Genomic DNA, 19,373 nt, shown 5'->3' on the forward strand with positions numbered 1-19,373 from the left:
CTAGGTGGATACCCGAACCGCGCCGTAAGGGCCTTAAGGAAAATTAAGTGAAATGAAAATTCGTTTTAAGGACAGGAAATGCCTGTCTCTCATATCTTGGTGTACACCCGAAAGGAATAGACACCACATTACGTCTCTGAAGCAAACTTCTAAGGCAGAACCGTATTCACTACACGCACGTCTCCTCCTCCACCTCCGTACAGGCAGTGTGTGGACGGCCGAACGCCTCCACCGTTATCATGGTGCTCCCAGTGCATTGTGCGCCAATCGTGACAGCCATGACGTCAAACCAAGCACAACTGCAGCTTTTCGCTTGTATATCCAGGCTTAACCAGAGTAAGCCACTGCCTAATTTTTTCAGGAAACAACGGACCTGGAAAGTGTTTCGAGGTCCACTTTCCTTAGCAGGAATTCATGCCAGCCCTGAAGCGTTGTGGTGCTCATTTCCTGCCTCCGCAATCCGACACTTCTGCGATGAGCCAGCAAATAACTCGCCCTGTCAGTTAACGAGAACTCGTCATAAAAGCGGCTGACGGTTGTGGCGACGACATGCTGGACGCGAGGATGCAGATGCAAAAGGGAAATGAGAGAGCATCACGCGAAGAGGGCAAGGGCTCTCTCGTGGAGAGGGTGCTGAGTATGTTTTCTGGATGTGTTTTTTCTAGCCAAGCGTTAGGTTCGAGGTTGTGTCCAACCTTGAGGGGCTGTGGCTACTTTGCTGTAAAATTTCATTGCTTGAGCGGAGTCTAGGGCGGGCTTCGGAACATAACCGCCCTAACTTCTTTATTTGCGGATCGCTTAAAGTGAGGCCAAAACGATTAGTCATCAGCCTGGGTAAGGACTGCTTTTTTGGCGCGTACTTCTACAAACACCTTGCTTTGAACCTTTGGTTGACAATTTTCCCTTGTGCATCATGTAAACATCCTCCTTTCGACCTTCTGCATCTGCATCATCGATCGCTTCCCCCTTCCTCAATGTCAAATAAGAACGTTTGGAGAAGCCTGTGCCCCTGCGAAGAACCTAACGGACTATCTTAAACTTACTACTCCGTTCTTTTTCAAATTTTAATGACTGATGTGTATATCACGGTAAGCTAAACGCTCCGAAATAAATAAGGGGACTAACAGCAATGGTAAAATGTTACCGATTCAATATTAGTAAACAGTCTACAATTTAGGATATTTCAGCTGTGGTGTGATGCGCTGCAATACTGATAACTCTATGCGAAAAGCGCTCTCCTAACTCAAAAAGCCTATTTTTAAAAATTGTTCAACACATTAGGTGAAACTCCTGGTATGGGGAATTAGCCATTCTCTATTTGCATTCACAGATAGCGGGAGAGTTCTCATGCCGCTGCTGGCGCAGTGCTGAGACATGGTGTCCCAAACAATCGTACGATAGATGAGGGCTCAGCAAGAAATATCGAGAGTTAAAATAAAAAAATAAGCACGTAGAGGTTCCGTGGAGCATGCTGGCGTATGCTGGAGCACGCGGACACACCGAGAGGTGCCTGAACGGCAATGCTGGTGGAGACCTCATTTAGCATCCGTGCTTATAGGATATCGCAGAAATTCTTAACTTATATGAGTCGTTCAGGCTAAGTATAACGTCACTGTCAAGTTTAGTTTCATCGAAAGTGTGTAGTCTGTTACAAAGATACCTCTGGGTTAGAGATTCGTAAGTATGGTTAGGATTCATCATGAAAAAATTTCAAATTTCGCTGAAATCGTTGAGCTCAAGTGAGTCGGCCTTCTATTATACGTGAAGCCAACTGATAAAATTATTCACAGCGTTTTCTGTATAGCGTCTGCTGAGCTACACAAGGAAGAAAAGCTGCTTTTGATCAAAGTGAAAGTGCGTAGCGCGCGAAAACATCATGCCGCTAGATCACCATCATTTTCTTGCTCGAGGAATATTGCCTCCATTTTCATATTTGAACTCCATACCATGCGCTTGGGGTTGTGGCTTCGCAATGAGAAATTTGCATTTACCAGAGCGGTATTAGATTTTTCGCGTTCCAGGTTGGAAACGAAGTGGTCAAGTGCAATGCAGTGCCCCTCCGGCCTTCGCATGATATCCAGACAGAGCAGCTGCCACAAGGGAGCGGACCACGCCAGCTTACACTGTACGTGCTGCCTTCACACCGGGCATTCCGATAAGCCACATCCGGAGAGTGGTCTTAATCCTCTTCAGGACTGAAAATGCATGAGAAGCAACAGCTGCATTTCCGGGATATGAAGTATTTATCGATCAGCTACAGGAATCAGCTGATTGTGCAGTGTTTTTTAGTCTCCAGAGAACTTTGTTTATCACAGATGAGGCATTCACTAGACGTAACAGCGCCACGGCTGTGAGTATGGATTGAGTTAGAGTATCTATAATGAGCCCTGGCGGTAAAATGCAGTGTTGGAGTAGATGTACAACGCGTGGCACGGCCATTGAACTCTAATGCCAAATTTTATAGGTTTGGAAGAGTTTCCGGAATGACACTATGCAAGATTTGAAAGCGTTTACCCTTAGCGCTACAGTCTAGCTACTGTATCCGAGTGTGTTAAAAAAGACAGATAAGATGGCGCAAGAGCACACTTTAAAAGTATGTACTTAATTTATTGGGAACACCTCCTTCGAAGGCAGCGTTCTCTTGTTGCAGCGTACAATATTTGAAATGATAAGCCTCTCATCAGTTTTATTTCTTGAGGCCTATCAGGATTTGCAACTCACACACTTGACTGTGGAACACATGCAGCACTATTCATCACTTAGGCAGGCAAAAGCAATAAGAGCAGCTCACAACGGAGCTTGTCTATTTGTTCAGCCAAATGTTGATCATCCGGACGCCAGCTGGTGCAGATCAGTCATCCTTCCGTGGCGGCATAGAGGAGGGCCTCTCCGCAAGCGCGTGTCTCCGGGGAAAGCCATGGCTATCCACGCTCTTTTCATTTTAGGCCTAATACAGGCTCTGAGACCGGCAATGGGCGACTGTGAAGTTAACACAACGCACTGTAAGTTGTTCACGATGGCTTTATATATGTCAGCAAAACAGCCTTCAGTTCTATTTATGCAGAGTTAATTTTCAATATTTCAAGGGCCACAAACTGTTCGATCGCTAGAGGCCTAGGCATGCCGACGTCCACCGCAGAAAACAGTTGAAGGACGCTGGGTTTAAATCCTAAAGCTGGACGTGCACTACGAGAGGCACCGTAGCGTAGCGCTATGAATACATCTCGATTCTCGACCAGCTCGCACAGTATATAGATGTTTTAGAAATTTGGCTGCATTCAAATGCGGCAGCATTGGCCGCATTCGTTGCCGCAAACTTCGAACCAGTAGTCGTTCGCCATAGCCTTTGTTCTACTGGCGTGAGTGCACTGACGGGAAAAGAATAGCACAAAATTAACACAGATATTCCCCGAATCTTGCAGCATAGTTCTGGCCCTTATCAGTCGTAGTAGTGAGATTTCTTGCTAATCAGTTTCACCAAGAGCCAAAAAGAAGAAATTTTATTAAAATGGAAACGAACTATGTGACCAAAGATTGCGTGCTCTTTACCTGCTCGCTGAACGTCATCCGAAGCGAAAGCCTTTGTCAGGCACTGCAGCCTTCAGCTTTCGCTCCGGCTTTCTGTAACAGAAAGGAACAAATAAAGAGAAAGAAAGAAAGAAAGAACTCAAAGAAAAGTGCTCGTTTAAATTGGTTCAGCTGCGCAATGGGAGGGCACCGCATGTTTCACTGCCGAACATAGCCATTGAAATTCTTTCTCTTGGAATGTTTCTTACACCCAGAACTGGCCGCACTAAAATTATTTGCACTTTTTTGGTCTAGCTATTGTTTAAGAAAAAAACAGGGAAAGCCAAGCTTAAATATCGGCTTAAGTTCACCCATAGCCCACTACCAATTGGCCGGTGATGGCGACCCAGGTTGGTGGAGGTTAGGGCAGGGTGGGTGATTCCTATGAGCCGATAGCGCTGTACGCATGTATATATTACATTGTACATGCGTCAGTGTGATGCTCTAGTGTACGTAACATGCTTATATGCGTTTCATCCTCATTAATTAATGTATGTATGTACACTCTCTTTGTGTGCGTATTAATAGCGGCGATGGCATTGTATACACTATGTATATATACGGCGCCGGTAGTGGCGGTAGAATTAATGGCAACCAAATATGCGGCACCTGATGAACGCCGCGCTCATATGTAAATATAGGTGTTTATAGTGTTTGTGTTTGTTGTGTACAGTGTTTTTTGTGTACGCACCTCCCCAAGGTAAATCTTGTATACATGCGGTACAAAATAAAAAGCTGTAAAAAAAGAGCAAAATTGGCCAGTCGCTGGACACCGACGCGACCGACGACGCACCCGGCAGAACAGTATAGAGGAAAGACTACCCAGTTTTGATCAAACAAATAAAATGCAAGAAAGCACACCAATCATGCGCGTACCTCGGATTTAAATGAGCCCATTTTAATGAAAACAGCGGCATAACAAGTCGCAGTAATATAACTCTAGCGTTAGTAGTAGTCCTTTATTCGCATTTTGATGAATAGGCAACGTGAAGGGAAAAGCACTGGCTGCGGGCTCCGGCTGCTGGCGATGGCTGTCAGAGCTAAGCTTTGCGGCCAGATGAAGCCCTGAAGCCAAGCAGATCGACGAACTCTGAGTCCCTCAGCTGTGCCTCGATAACTGTAAGTGTAACAGCTCTCGCTGTGCTTTGAGGCTAAGCAGGGTGTTAAGGCATTGTCTCTTCGTTAAAATGAAATTACACGTCTGTAAACGCTCTCAAGTTACCTTCTTTTTACAACACGCTGCGCGTTTATGTACGCCGACCGCTCTTCAGACGCCTTGATTTAGTGCATGTCCGCCGGACCGTGTCAGCAGCATTTCAGTCGTGATGTGCGGGAAGCACAGCGCCGAACAGACGGACCGGCTCGTGCGTTTGTGTGCATAGCGGAGCGGGTCTTTTGGATAACATATTTTACTTTGACAAGGTATTATAGGTACAACATGAACTGGTGGCCGAGTTGGTCTGACATCTCCAGTCAAGCAGTGCAACGGCACAAGGCCAAGGAAGAAAAAGACAAACACAGCGCTGTGTTTGTCCTTTTCTTCCCTTGGCCTTGTGCCGTAGCGCTGCTTCACTAGATAAGGTATCACAGGGAGCTCCTCCGTGTTTGCTTTGAGTAAGCAGTCTCCAAGCTCAGCAGCAACTCAGTACGAGAGCTCCTCACGTGCCTGTGGCCGCTTCCTCTTATTTTTCCCTCATATCGGTAGCCGCGTAAATCTACAGGTTCTTAATAGTTGGTTTGCCGGTCGGACGTCGGTGCTAGCATTGGTGTAGCAGCAAGATCAAGAGTTTATGCGGTGGGCGCCTTTAGCACCCATGCCCGCTTCACGCTCTTTGAGGCTCAGGGCGGAGGCCGCGTGGGCCGGAGAAAACGACCCGGGAAGAGTAGGATTCAGAGCTTCAGTGAGGGGTACCACCACCACACCGGTGCCTTTTGAGAGAGTGCATGTGATTTGACGAATGACGAATGGCTATTTGACGATAGAGCACATCCCGGATGTCTGCGTAGGCACTTTCCAACTGCGGTACTACTTCACCACAGACTTGAGGGGGGAACATGGTTGGCTAAAAACTTTCCGCTATACTTCGAGGTCAAATTCGGCGACATATCGGGTGTCTAAAGGAAAAATACAGTATTTGGGTCTCTTCGCGTTATTTTTTGCAGCGGACATAATTCAATGCCTCCGTTCGTCTCTGTAAGGCTTACTAAATGCCTTTTTATCTTAAATTCCTTAAACAATAAGAAAATTAAGTCAATGACGAAACTGCTTGTAAAATATTTAAGGCTGACCACCATGTACGCGAACGCTCACGCTTAGGCGACAGCGGCAAAAGACGAACGGCGCCATCGCGCGAAGTGTCTTGCCTGTGTTCTCTGCACCCTGGTTAGGTTCAATACCAAAAAATTACGAGGAACTTTAGCGGCTAAAGTGCTGAAAGGCGAAAGCCTGAGTGCAGCATTCTGCTACACGATTGTTCACTTCACATTTTGTTGGTGCATTAATTAACTCCCAATTAATGACGCTTAAGCTTCGCCTTTAGGAGTGGAACGCGACAGCGTGTTGTAGCGCTGCCACGGAGTCCATTGAACGCCACCACCCGTTCGGCGCGATGCCTTGCCCTTTGAACGCAACGCTTTTTAAGGAAAGTAAATGGCGCAGTAATTCTCTGTCGTCTCGGTGGACACCTGAGCCGCACTGTACAGGAAGGGAGGAAGTGGAGTGAAAGAAGAAAGAGGGGCCGTAATGAAGAAAATGAAAATTGTACTTGAGGAAAGGAAATTACGCATTAACTGTCTCGCATATCTCAGTAGCACTAGTCGAAAATTGTATTTGACGAAAGAAAATTGCGCAGTAACTGTCTCACATATATCGGTGGACACCCGTCAAAATTCGCGCGTGGTGACAACACAATTTGGACCAATCTGAAACGCGGACAAATACGCCTTGCTCGTCAGTAAATTGTTTTTTGAGGAAAGGAAATGTATCTGTCTCGCATATCTCGGTGCACACCTGAACCTCGCCGTAACGGGAAGGGAAGAAGATGGGAGTGAACGAAGACACCGTATTCACTAGACGCACCTTTGTTCATTCCAAACCATCGAGCTGGCATAGCGGAGTGGTAACGTGCTCGAGTCGCACTCCGGAGACCGGGGTTCGATTCCCAAGCTCGGCCAATTTCTTAGTCGGTTTTATTTATTTATCTGGTCTGACTAGAAAGGCTAATTGGACTAAATGGTTAAGTAAGCAATTAACTAAACTCAAACTTACTTGGAGCATCACTATACGATCCCTTTAATTGGTTGTATGGTTAGTAGCCAAAGTACAATTGGCCCCGTTTGAAATTCGCGCACTGTGACGTTGCGACCGTTTCGACCAACTGAAAAGCGTGACATTTCTTGTCGACAGCTCCTGCTTACAACGATGAGGCATTAAAGGCTTCCGCCTTAAAAGATATTTGCTTGTCACGGCCTAATCCCCTCGCGATTCGCAATCAGATCCCCGTTGGCCGTTTCCGGTTTGTCACACAGCCTTCCCCGAGACGTCTTCGCCTCAACCAGCGTCTCGTCTTGTTCATCGCCGCTGTCGCTGCATCACCACCTCAGAGCAAATACTTCTTCTGTAGTTCTGAGGCAGACAGGGAATATCTATATCAAGAGAGCAGTCGGCTTTTCAATAACGATGGGCTAACAACATTTGGGGTGGGCTTCGAGCGGAAGCTCTGCACGATGAGATGCGCATCGAGAAGTAAGTGCATTCGATCCACAGTGGCTCTGTGCTCCAGCTGCATGGGAATCACTCTCAGGGCATATTTTGCTCCAAGCAATGCAGAAAGCAATGCAATGCAAGCGTTTGTCCTGCGTGCTTCTTCTTCTTTTTGTCCCTGTCTTTTTATTGCGCTTTGCAAAGTTCAACATATTTTGCTCATTACAAGCGGATCGATGTCAGCATTTACGGCACTGTTCAGTAAGAGTGTGCATAAGTACCGAACGAAAGTACACCTCCACATTGAATTTATGATCTGTTTGCGCCTTCGCAAGCGCACAAGTTAGACCATCGCAGTGGCCGTGAAACCGGCGCCGCAGAGGAAATACATATTTTGTCCCGGCTCTGAGGCAGACCCACCAACGTCTGCAATAGTGAACAGGTTACCGGCTAGTTTACTAACCTTGAGTGTGCAGGCGCCAAAACTACTGTGTATATCACTGATCTCCACTAATTGGCCGGATTCCGCAATCCGCTTTCTGGAGCGTGTGCTATTGAACCCACCTGAAGAAGGACAGCATCTCCCAGAAGTCCGGTGTCTGCGGTGTATTTGAATGCAAAAAGTGGCGTCTTTCGCCCTTTCGCTCTAAATTTTTTGCGTAGTTGTCTTGTAATTTCTGCTGTTGTAACAAATGAATAAGAAAGCTGAACGCTAGAAATGTGAGCGTTGCATGGCGAACCCTGTAATTTCAAAGATTAGCACAAAACACGACACTCACAAGAAAAGCGGACAGGACAACGCGCTACTGACATCTGATCCCTTATTGGAAAGAAACACTTAATATATATATTTGGCCGCCGCGGTGGCTCAGTAGCTATGGTGCTCGGCAGCTGGCCCAAAAGACGCGGGTTCGATCCCGGCCGCGGCGGCTAGAATTTCTTTGGAAGATAAATTCTAGAGGCCCGTGTGCTGTGCGATGTCAGTGCACGTTAAAGAACCCCAGGTGGTCGAAATTTCCGGAGCCCTTCACTACGGCGTCTCTCATAGCCTTAGTCGCTTTGGGACGTTAAACCCCACAAAACCAAAACCAAACTTAATATATAGGCGCACCGTCACACCACGTGCCAGCACCTGATGTAAAGGGTCATAAAAGCGATAAAAGACACAGACTGAAAACACGACGTAGCTAAAAACGATAAAAAGCGGCGAAAGAACATTAAAAGCATAACACGTGGTTTATAAGGCCAAAGAAACATGACTGAATGGAATCCAACAGGATGATAACAAAACGATATTGTATAAAAAACGTAACAAATGCAGTAACAGAAAACACATGAAGCAAGAAAAACCTGATAAAAAGCCTGTGCGCTGAACACTTGAGATTATATTGAGGGGGAAAAAACACCTGTACACATGCTCGTACTCAGGAAAACCTTTCTAAAAAGCATTCTTCAGTTTTATACAAGAAGATGGATGCATCGCTAACAGCATTCGCGCCCTTTTTCTGATCAGAAACGCTCCTTTTAATTCACGGGACACTCGATCATGGCCTCTACCTAAAACAACGGTTCTTTCAAGAATGGGCCGGCAAGAGTTTAGTTCACAGTCCTTGCAATGAAGAGGCAGATTCGAACCTGTTCCTGTCCCCATCGAACGTTCATGCTCCCTCAACCTTTCATTCAAGCAACGCCCCGTTTGTTCAACATACACTTTTCCACATGTGAGTGGGATCTGATATACAACCCTTTCACTGCATTCCACGTACCTATGTGTATGTCTGGTTCCACAGGATTTTTCTCCTCTTTATTCCGAGTTGACACGAGGACACAACGAGGCTAGCTTACAGGGAGCGGAGAATACTACTGGAACCTTAAACTTAGATGCAACTTTTTTTAGATTATGGGCAACGCGGTTAGAGTAGGGAACCACTTCTGGCTTAATTCTTTCTTCAACAAGCTTAGGCCGCTTTCGTTCCACGCCTTTTGTGCTATGAAGAAGGGACTCCACCACACTTGTCAGGACAGACTGTGGGAAGACTACATCCTGAAGCCTTACCATCTGACACTGGAAGCTTGTTTCCATGGTATGGCAACAGGACTTCGCAATGGCGGCCTTTAAACCTGACATGACAATGGCTCGCTTCACAGTCTTAGAGTGCGCCCATTTATAAGACAAGAATCCCTTCTGGGCACGAGGGTGGTACATCCAGCACATCCTCTCATTGATTATGGAAAGTTCCAGGTCTAAAAACTGTAATTTATCACTTTCCGGTTGCTCCTGTGTAAATTCCAATCCTTCTCCTTTCTCACTAAAAATTCTTAAAATCTCGTTAACTGTGCCTAAATAGGGCTGCGTGTCCTCTTTACTTAGAAGGATTAAAAAATCATCGACGTACCTGAAAACCTTCAATACCTTATCTTTATGTAACTGCTGATTCACACTTTGATATATCATTGAAAGAAAAATATCGCTCAGAACCGGCGCAACACAGGAACCAATACAAATCCCTTTCTTCTGTATAAACAAACCACTCTCAAACTCTACCACTGTAGCTTTAAGGCAAAATTCTAACAAAGTCATGAAGTTCTCTAGTGACACACCAGCTGCGTTTTGAATGGACGTAACCCCACTTTCCTCAATGCATGCTTGTACGGCTTTGAACAATTCCTTATGGGGAATGGAATAGAAAAGATATTTCGCGTCAACAGAAAAGAAATACCCAATTTGCTGTTTATCTTTAAGAAATTCAATGATATCCAAAGAGTTTTTTGTTGCAAAAGGATCAGTGACCACAAGCTGGTTAAGATGCTTCAAGAGGAACTGACTCACAAGGCGTTGCCAAAATCCCCGTTCGCTTACAATGCAACAGAATGGTACATCCTCTTTGTGGGTCTTAGCTGTAAAAAACATGCTAAGACTTTTGCCCTTGCAGTCACTTACAGACTTTGCTAACCTTTGCAGTTCCAATTCATTGCAGAGGGCGACGGCTCTTGACTTGGCCTTCACGGGTTTGAGTTTTGACGGTTTAAAATTCTTCTGAACGGCACAACAGGCTTTTTCATTATAAACCCCCTTCGGCACCACCACAAAACCGCCTTCCTAGTCGGCTTGCAGCAGAGGAATGTCGTTCTCTTTGAAGTAATTCACCACTTTGTTGACCGTAGACCCATATCCTCCGGCTCTCTTGGTAGCCGTCCTAGCCAGCGCGTCCACTCCATCCAGCTGGCATCGCTCACGATCCTCCGGCGGTGCCTTCCCAGCCACTCGCCTATTCAGAGCCAGGAGCTCGTAAGCCACTGTAGTTGGCTCATGACTGAACTTCGGTCCTTCTGCCAGGACCTTGAAAACTTCCTCCTGGACTTCAACATTACCCAGACGCTCCAGAGAACCGCTATTCGCTTTCTGCCTTCCTGGAGATCTCGGTGAGTTGATCGAGAAATGGCGCCACAGGAATTCTGTGCACTGTGGCGCTAGCTTCCTATGTGCCTGGAATTTCCTTTCCGCTATCCATTCAGGGTCTTGCCTATAGCGTTGTCCTGTCCACCTTTCTTGTGAGTGTCGTGTTTTTCGCTAACTTTTGTACGAAGAATAATGCACACACTAGCCCAGCAACAAGTGTTACTTGAATTTCAAAGAAATCGAAGAAAACAGGCATGCTGGTATTACCTTGCCGCGGTAAATGGGTACGCGCAAAAAACACTACGTTCTTGTCCGCTTGTCGCATTCCGAGTGTAAAGGAGTAGTAGTCGAAGGTCGATAAGGCTAAGGTGGTCTTCAAAGCGAGTTTTCACGCAGCAAATTAAAGGGAAACGATGGCGGAATTCCAGACAGCCGACCCTCGAAGAGTCGCTCGTTGTGAAGCTGCTGTAGTTTTATCTCCGATTTGCAGGCGGCCGATGTTTCGTTTCAACGATGGCGGGTTAAGTTTATCGCTTTACTGTCATTTACCTTCCGGGCGAGTTTTTAACCAATCCCATGATGATGCGCTTATTTACAGACGTTGACTTCGGGAAAGGGCCAAGCAAGCCCATGCCTATCTGCTGAAAGGGCCTTGAAGGGGGTTCAATGGGGTTGAGAGATCCTGCTGGCCGGGTGGGAGGGTTCTTTTACAATACAATACAATCTTTATTCAACATCTCCAGGATGTTTGGAGTACAGACAAAAAGCCTGACGTAGGCTTGACTAGGCCCGCACCCCAATACATGGCAAACAGAGGCAGCGCATGGTAAGAATAAAAAGAAAGAAAAGAAAAGAAAACACAGCATTTGGATTTTGGGAACGCAATCTGTAGCTACTGCTGCAGTAATAAAAAATATATATATAAGTGCATAAAGCAGACTAATAATTGACAGTGAAACATACGCCAGTCCAAGTTGTGCATACATCAATAAGACATACAGGTAATGAAATTATTACATAACATATAGAAGCGTGCACGAACCTAGACTCCCGTATAAGATAGTTGAAATATATCTGGTAAAAAGTAGAGATACAGAAGTAAATGCAAAAAACAAATGGTTCCAAAGAATAAGAAAAGCACGTTCACATTCTAATTCCATACAAATTTCTTTCGTAGGTTTTTCAATGAAATAGATTGTATATCTGTGTTCTCGTCCTTCGAGAAATCATTTAGCATTGTCGGCAGATGGAATTTCAACATTTGATTTCCATAACCCGTACGGCATTTACTCACATTCCATTGTTCGGGCTTGCGCGTTGGGTAGGTAGGACTGTGCTTTTCCAGTCCGGCCAGCAATTTTAATGCATTTATATTTTTAGATTCTTCTAATTTATATTGTTTAGACAGTCTATAGGTGTACATAGATTCTACACTAACAATGTTCAGCTGCCTGTACAAGTCCTTCGTATGGCTTAAATAGGGTGATTTACAAATTATGCGGGTGGCACGTTTCTGTAGCAAGTGAAGATCATTAATATTTTTTTTCTTGTGGTTCCCCATACAAGTGCGCCGTAGTTGAGTGTGGATGAGAATAAAGAGTTGTAAAGCAGAATATTAACTGCTCTTGGAAAAGTAAAACAATGACGCCGCATGAGACCAACAGTTTTCGAAAGTTTTTTGATGAGGTCATTTATGTGCTGATCTGAGGACAAATTTGCAGAAAAAATAACACTGAGCGACTTGAAACTCTGCACAACCTCTATCTCTATACCCTCAATTAGAATGGGTGCTAGTACATAAAGTTTATTTTTTGGATGAAACATAACAGCCTTGATTTTCCAATATTTAACTTCAACTCATTTTTTGCTGCCCAGGTGCTAACTATACGAAGTGCACGATTAGCACGACGGGACAAATCTGCACCGGAAGAGCCGGAAAAGAATAAACTTGTATCGTCTGCATAAATTATGTACTTGGCCGTTGGGTCAGTGTTTACTATGTCGTTTATATATAAAACAAATAGAAAAGGACCTAGAATGCTTCCTTGCGGAACGCCTAGTTTAACCGGTTTTACGGTGGAAGAATGCCCTGTTATCACAACACACTGTGATCGGTGTTCAAGGTAGGATGAAATCAACTTAAGGGCTACAACGCGAATACCATAACACTCCAACTTTTCAATCAGTATACGGTGACTAATATAGTCAAAGGCTAGTAAAGTCAAGGAAGACACCAATGACCATATTTTTGTTTTCAAAACTTTCCAGGATAATTTCTTTTTGCGTAAGTAGCGCTAATTCAGTGGACCTATTTTTTCTGAAGCCATATTGCGCGGGAGCTAAGATGTTACAGTGATCGGTGAAAGAAGTTAGTCGTTTGAGAATAACTTTCTCAAGTCCTTTCGAAAAAAATGGAAGTATTGAAATCGGACGGTAATTATAAAGGTTGTTTCGGTCGCCCTTTTTATATATTACGGTTACCTTGGCACATTGCATACTCCGGGGGAACAACCCTGATGAAAGGCAGATGTTTAATATATGCACCAATGTGTGGGCAATTAAGTCTATTACATGTTTTACAGGCTTAACTTGAAGGCCCATTATGTCAGTGGAGTTGCTGTTTTTTAGGCTCGCAAAAGTAGTTATTATTTCAGTTTCCGAGACCGGCTCTAAAAACACAGCTTGTGGGCAAGAAGGTTTCATGAAAGTTGAGTAGTCTCCGCCGGACGACACTGAGGCCAGAGAAAGGAAGTGGTCATTGAAAGTATTTGCTAATCTCTGCCCTGATATTTCTACGCCATTATTATCTAGCTTTGTGGTCGTCTCCGGAGATTTGCCGAAATTTGGTGCAATCTACGCCAAACCTGACCTGATTGCTGATTCGAGGAAGTTAAAAGATTATAGTGGTAACGATTCCTAGCAGTACGAAGTTCTTTGGTGACTTGATTTCAATACCTCTTAAAGGCTTCGAGCGCGTCCGGGCACTTGCTTTTGATAAATTTCTGGAAAAGCCGGTCACGCTTTTTAATGCGGTTTAGCAGTTCTGACGTTACCCACGGTTTCCGGATTTTCTTTGACCTATGAAAACTTTTTTTTGGAAAGCAGGAATTATACAAAGATAAAATTTTTTTTAAGAACTTGTCATAAGCTACGTCAGGATTATATTCAGAGAGGACGTCATTCCAGTTTACTTCTGCAATGCATTCACGAAAGCTAGATAACGTGCGTGGATTGATTTGCCAGCGGAGCAAAGGCAGCTCAGATTTCGCATTGATTTTAAAACCGTGATACACTGAGAGAAATATCGGAAGGTGATCACTCAAAGAGTAATTAATGATACCAGATTTAATACGACAAGTTTCGAAGTTAACTATAAAAGGATCAAGAAGTGTTTGGGAACCAGCTGCTAGCCCTGTAGGTGACGTTATCACATTTTGGCATGAGTGAATATTCAAAAGTGATTCAAATTTCATCTTTGGGGTATTCTCAACCGGAAAATTAATATTGAAGTCTCCACCCAATATAATGTAGAGGTTTTGAGCATTGACAAACTCTAGCAAAGAATCCATGAAAGTGAAAAATGAAGAGACGTCACCGCATGGTGGACGATAACAACTACACAATAAGTATTTGCGCGATTTTGCTACAAGCACTTCGAAGTCAGTAGAAGCACAACAGAACTCATCAAGAACTTCGCACTCAATTTCGTTAGAAATGAGCATCGATACACCGCCACCACGTTTACCTACACGATTAACAAAGTAAGATTTGTAGCCAGATAACTTAATCACGTCCTCTTCACAGTCAAACCAGGTTTCTGAAAACATCACTACATTAAATATAATATTGGCTTGGCTAAAGAAAACCTCAAGAGCGCCATCCTTATTCCTGCCAGATCGCTGATTAAAATGAATGCAGGTCAAACACTGTCGAGAATCACCCAATGCACAGCCGTCCAGCTCCGCCGCGTCAACTAAGCCGCTCATACACTAAGTCATCGTGAGAGAATTAGGACAGATTTATATCTCGGCAACACGCTATCAATCGACCAGCGCTTGAAATATGCGGAAAGACAACTTCGCGCTGTTGCGCACCATTCATACTGGAGGCGGTGCATTAGGCTGGCATTCAGATTGTTCGATATCAAATGTACGCAGAAACCTGCGCCAACATATGACGACTCATTGAGAATGCTTTGTGCAAGCAATATCGGCAGTGGTTTAACTTTTAAAGGTCTGCGTATAAAAAAGGGGACTTCACACGCCCGCGGGCACAAAAGAAAGAGACGTGCACTGTCGTAATCAACTGCAAACCTAGTGTACATGTTACAAAAGGGCGATGAAGGCTGGTTTCTAGTTTCCGCTCGAAGCGTAATCGTTGGTGCTACGTTAGCTTCGTTGCAATCTGTTGTGTGGAAGTCTGAAAACTTCCACCGTATGCCGTTTCATTTTTTGCGAATTAGTGGTACCATCACGCGTTCAACGTCCTGACAGGAAACGTTTTTAGACCTAACAGCGCCGCTCCAACGAACGTTAGTTTCCATGTACTGCTCCATTGTTTGTTTGTTTTTTCCCCCTTTTTGCAAGTCCTAGCTGATACAGGGACACTTTCACTGCATCTTTTCAAGATCGCTTTCCTGCTTCATGACCAATGCGTCAGAGCCATCTGACTTTCTAGCGAAAATTTTTCCGTTGCGGCACTAGACATACTTCCAGCCAGAAGAACGCTTTTTGGCAGCAGCCATTCCCAAAAGAAGCTTGAGAGCAGGGCACAGGTGTTCATTAACAAACACAGGGGATTCTGAAGTGTTGCCAAGGTCGGAATTCTTAAGGCGCAGCTTTCTAGCTTTTTCGAGTAAGGAATCCCTCTTTTGGCGCTGACTGAACTGAACAACAATGCAGCTGGGCTTATTATTCGACGGGACGCGATGACAAGCCTCAATGTCCTCAGGGGCAATGGCCACACCAGCGAGCGCACCAATATCACAAACAATGCTGGTGACGTCCTCGTCGGGTTTTTCATCTAAGCCTTTAATTTCAACGTTTTTCTTTCTCGAGTATTGCTCTGTCTGTGTCAGACGGAATTCCGTGCCGGCTAGGCGTTTCTTAAGGGCATCAAGCTCAGCACGCAGTGCATTGTTTTCTTCTTTTAGTGTAGCATTCTCTGCCTTGACGTCATTGCAATCTTTCTTAAGCTCTTCAAAAACTTCATTCATGTGAGTCATACTTTTTTCATTTTCACGCGCTTCCGCACGCAGTTCCCTCATATCGGCACGTAAATCCCGTTCAACTGTTTCACGGGCTGCCTTTACCTCCTAACCGCAGTTCTTCTCTCAGATCGTTGATTTGTTTGCTCATTTTGAACGAAATGCACAGCAAAGTAACTTCGCACAATGTATATTGAAACACTCAAGGGCAGCAGCGACAGCGAACGAAAAAAACGCACGCGCAGCGTGCTAATATACAGAGGGCTGACAAACCAACCTGCAAAACAGACGGAATGAAGGCTCAGAGCGTGCAGTCCGCTGCGCTGCCACTGCTGCCAAATGAGGAGTGGCTATGCCGGGCGTTTCCTTTTATGCGCTCTGAGGATCCTGGTGGCGTCAAAGTCCCAACTGCGCAGAAGCTTCGGTCGTTTTTCGCACCACCTGCCGGTAGAGACGACGATCCCGATGGCGGCTTTCTTTCTTTCTTCTGATTACTACACAGATGATACCGGGATTCTGCAAAGCAGACGGAATGAAGGCTCAGAGCGTGCAGTCCGCTGCGCTGCCACTGCTGCCAAATGAGGAGTGGCTATGCCGGGCGGTTCCTTTTATGCGCTCTGAGGATCCTGGTGGCGTCAAAGTCCCAACTGCGCAGAAGCTTCGGTCGTTTTTCGCACCACCTGCCGGTAGAGACGACGATCCCGATGGCGGCTTTCTTTCTTGCTTCTGATTACTACACAGATGATACCGGGATTCTGCAAAGCAGACGGAATGAAGGCTCAGAGCGTGCAGTCCGCTGCGCTGCCACTGCTGCCAAATGAGGAGTGGCTATGCCGGGCGGTTCCTTTTATGCGCTCTGAGGATCCTGGTGGCGTCAAAGTCCCAACTGCGCAGAAGCTTCGGTCGTTTTTCGCACCACCTGCCGGTAGAGACGACGATCCCGATGGCGGCTTTCTTTCTTGCTTCTGATTACTACACAGATGATACCGGGATTCTGCAAAGCAGACGGAATGAAGGCTCAGAGCGTGCAGTCCGCTGCGCTGCCACTGCTGCCAAATGAGGAGTGGCTATGCCGGGCGGTTCCTTTTATGCGCTCTGAGGATCCTGGTGGCGTCAAAGTCCCAACTGCGCAGAAGCTTCGGTCGTTTTTCGCACCACCTGCCGGTAGAGACGACGATCCCGATGGCGGCTTTCTTTCTTGCTTCTGATTACTACACAGATGATACCGGGATTCTGCAAAGCAGACGGAATGAAGGCTCAGAGCGTGCAGTCCGCTGCGCTGCCACTGCTGCCAAATGAGGAGTGGCTATGCCGGGCGGTTCCTTTTATGCGCTCTGAGGATCCTGGTGGCGTCAAAGTCCCAACTGCGCAGAAGCTTCGGTCGTTTTTCGCACCACCTGCCGGTAGAGACGACGATCCCGATGGCGGCTTTCTTTCTTGCTTCTGATTACTACACAGATGATACCGGGATTCTGCAAAGCAGACGGAATGAAGGCTCAGAGCGTGCAGTCCGCTGCGCTGCCACTGCTGCCAAATGAGGAGTGGCTATGCCGGGCGGTTCCTTTTATGCGCTCTGAGTATCCTGGTGGCGTCAAAGGCCCAACTGCGCAGAAGCTTCGGTCGTTTTTCGCACCACCTGCCGGTAGAGACGACGATCCCGATGGCGGCTTTCTTTCTTGCTTCTGATTACTACACAGATGATACCGGGATTCTGCAAAGCAGACGGAATGAAGGCTCAGAGCGTGCAGTCCGCTGCGCTGCCACTGCTGCCAAATGAGGAGTGGCTATGCCGGGCGGTTCCTTTTATGCGCTCTGAGGATCCTGGTGGCGTCAAAGTCCCAACTGCGCAGAAGCTTCGGTCGTTTTTCGCACCACCTGCCGGTAGAGACGACGATCCCGATGGCGGCTTTCTTTCTTGCTTCTGATTACTACACAGATGATACCGGGATTCTGCAAAGCAGACGGAATGAAGGCTCAGAGCGTGCAGTCCGCTGCGCTGCCAGTGCTGCCAAATGAGCCAAATAGCCAAATGGCCCACAATCTCCGCAGGTTTTCAAATAATCTGCGACTTCGGCAGATTGTAGGGGCCAGTAATACTTCTCTTGAATGCGGTGGAGGGTGTGAGAAAATCCCAGACGTCCAGCTGTCGGCTGGTAGTGTGAAGCCTAAAGAGCTTCTTCGCGCAGACTTGCAAGTACAACAGGGACGTAGGCTGTTTTGCTAGAAATAAAGTTTGTGTTTTGAAATAAAGTTTGGATTCAAGTTCAAGTTCAAGAAGCGAAGTTCTTCACGAGGATATCAATCTGTATACAGAACGATGACAATCCTCGCCTGTGTCGCGAATTGGAAGCGCGTCCCCAACTGCCGAAGTGGAACATTATCACGTGCAGTTTCCAATAACATAACAAACAGAACAAAAAAAATGGCTGAGGCTTAACTTGGTTAAGCCTGGAGAATGCGAAGCATCATCGTGTCGCGTAATTTGGAGGCGCACAACCACAGCGAGGGCGCGAGGTGGGCCCTCGTTTCTCCACTGTCGTGACGTCATCGTGTCACGTGATGTGACGTCATGTATCACGTGATTTGGAGGCGCACAACCACAGCGACGGCGCGAGGTGGGCCCCCGTTTCTCCACTGTCGTGACGTCATCGTGTCACGTGGTGTGACGTCATGTATCACGTGATTTGGAGGCGCATAACCACGGTGAAGGGCTGAAGTGGTAGCTAAAGTAGTATGCTTGGCATAAAACAAACAAAATGAAGCCATATTTATAATTTAAAGCAAAACAGTCAATAAGGAGCGAAAACATCAAAAGAAACACACACTCAACACGCGTACAACACTGGAGATTAAAAGAAAAAGATCACTATTCAATTCAGCTTTGAATATCTCTCAAAAAGCAAAATTTTTCAACATTAAATTGGTTTTGCTGGCGCGCCTTACAGTTTATTTATTTATTTACCCACAGTGCCAAGCGGCATTAGAGTGGGGGAGGGTATACAAAAAAAACAAACAACACCAGCAGTGTCGGCCACGGAAACAAATCCAAATTGCATCAAAACAAAAAAAACACGAAAACAGATAAAAATTTCACAGAACCATGAAACTGAAAGGTTCTTATAAGGTAGAAAAGAAAACATCATTAGACATAATACAAGCAGTGTCTGAAGACAATTTGTTCTAATCGCGTATTGTTCTGGGAAAAAAAGACAATCGAAATACATTATTTTTGGAGGCAATCTCCCGTACTTTGAAACTGTGGTCTGCGCCGTCAGAGATACAATGAGGTGCCAGTATATACTTCGATCTTTCTATGTCAACAGAACAATGATAAATCACGTGAAAAAACTTGAATTGCAACTTACGTCGACGGATTTCCATATGCTCCCATTACAGTCCTTCTTTCAAAGTCTCGGCAGAGATATCTTTTCTGTAAATCCCAGACACAAACCGAGCAGCTAAGTTCTGAACCCTTTCTAATTTGGCTTTATCTTGCA

General features: G+C 45.7%; 1 protein-coding gene across 1 annotated transcript in view; it reads left to right on the forward strand.

Annotated features, from left to right (window-relative positions):
• The first annotated feature begins 2,914 nt into the window (after window positions 1-2,914).
• Window positions 2,915-19,373, forward strand: part of LOC149325891 (uncharacterized) — a 94,906-nt gene continuing 78,447 nt past the window's right edge. The window contains exon 1 of the mRNA XM_089564404.1: window positions 2,915-3,002. Coding sequence (XP_089420530.1) covers window positions 2,918-3,002 — 85 coding nt within the window. The 5' untranslated portion in view covers window positions 2,915-2,917. The remainder of the gene's footprint in view (window positions 3,003-19,373) is intronic.

Source organism: Amblyomma mixtum, chromosome 10 (assembly GCF_055824585.1).
Source record: "Amblyomma mixtum isolate Tamu chromosome 10, ASM5582458v1, whole genome shotgun sequence".
Taxonomy (NCBI): Eukaryota; Metazoa; Arthropoda; class Arachnida; order Ixodida; family Ixodidae; genus Amblyomma; species Amblyomma mixtum.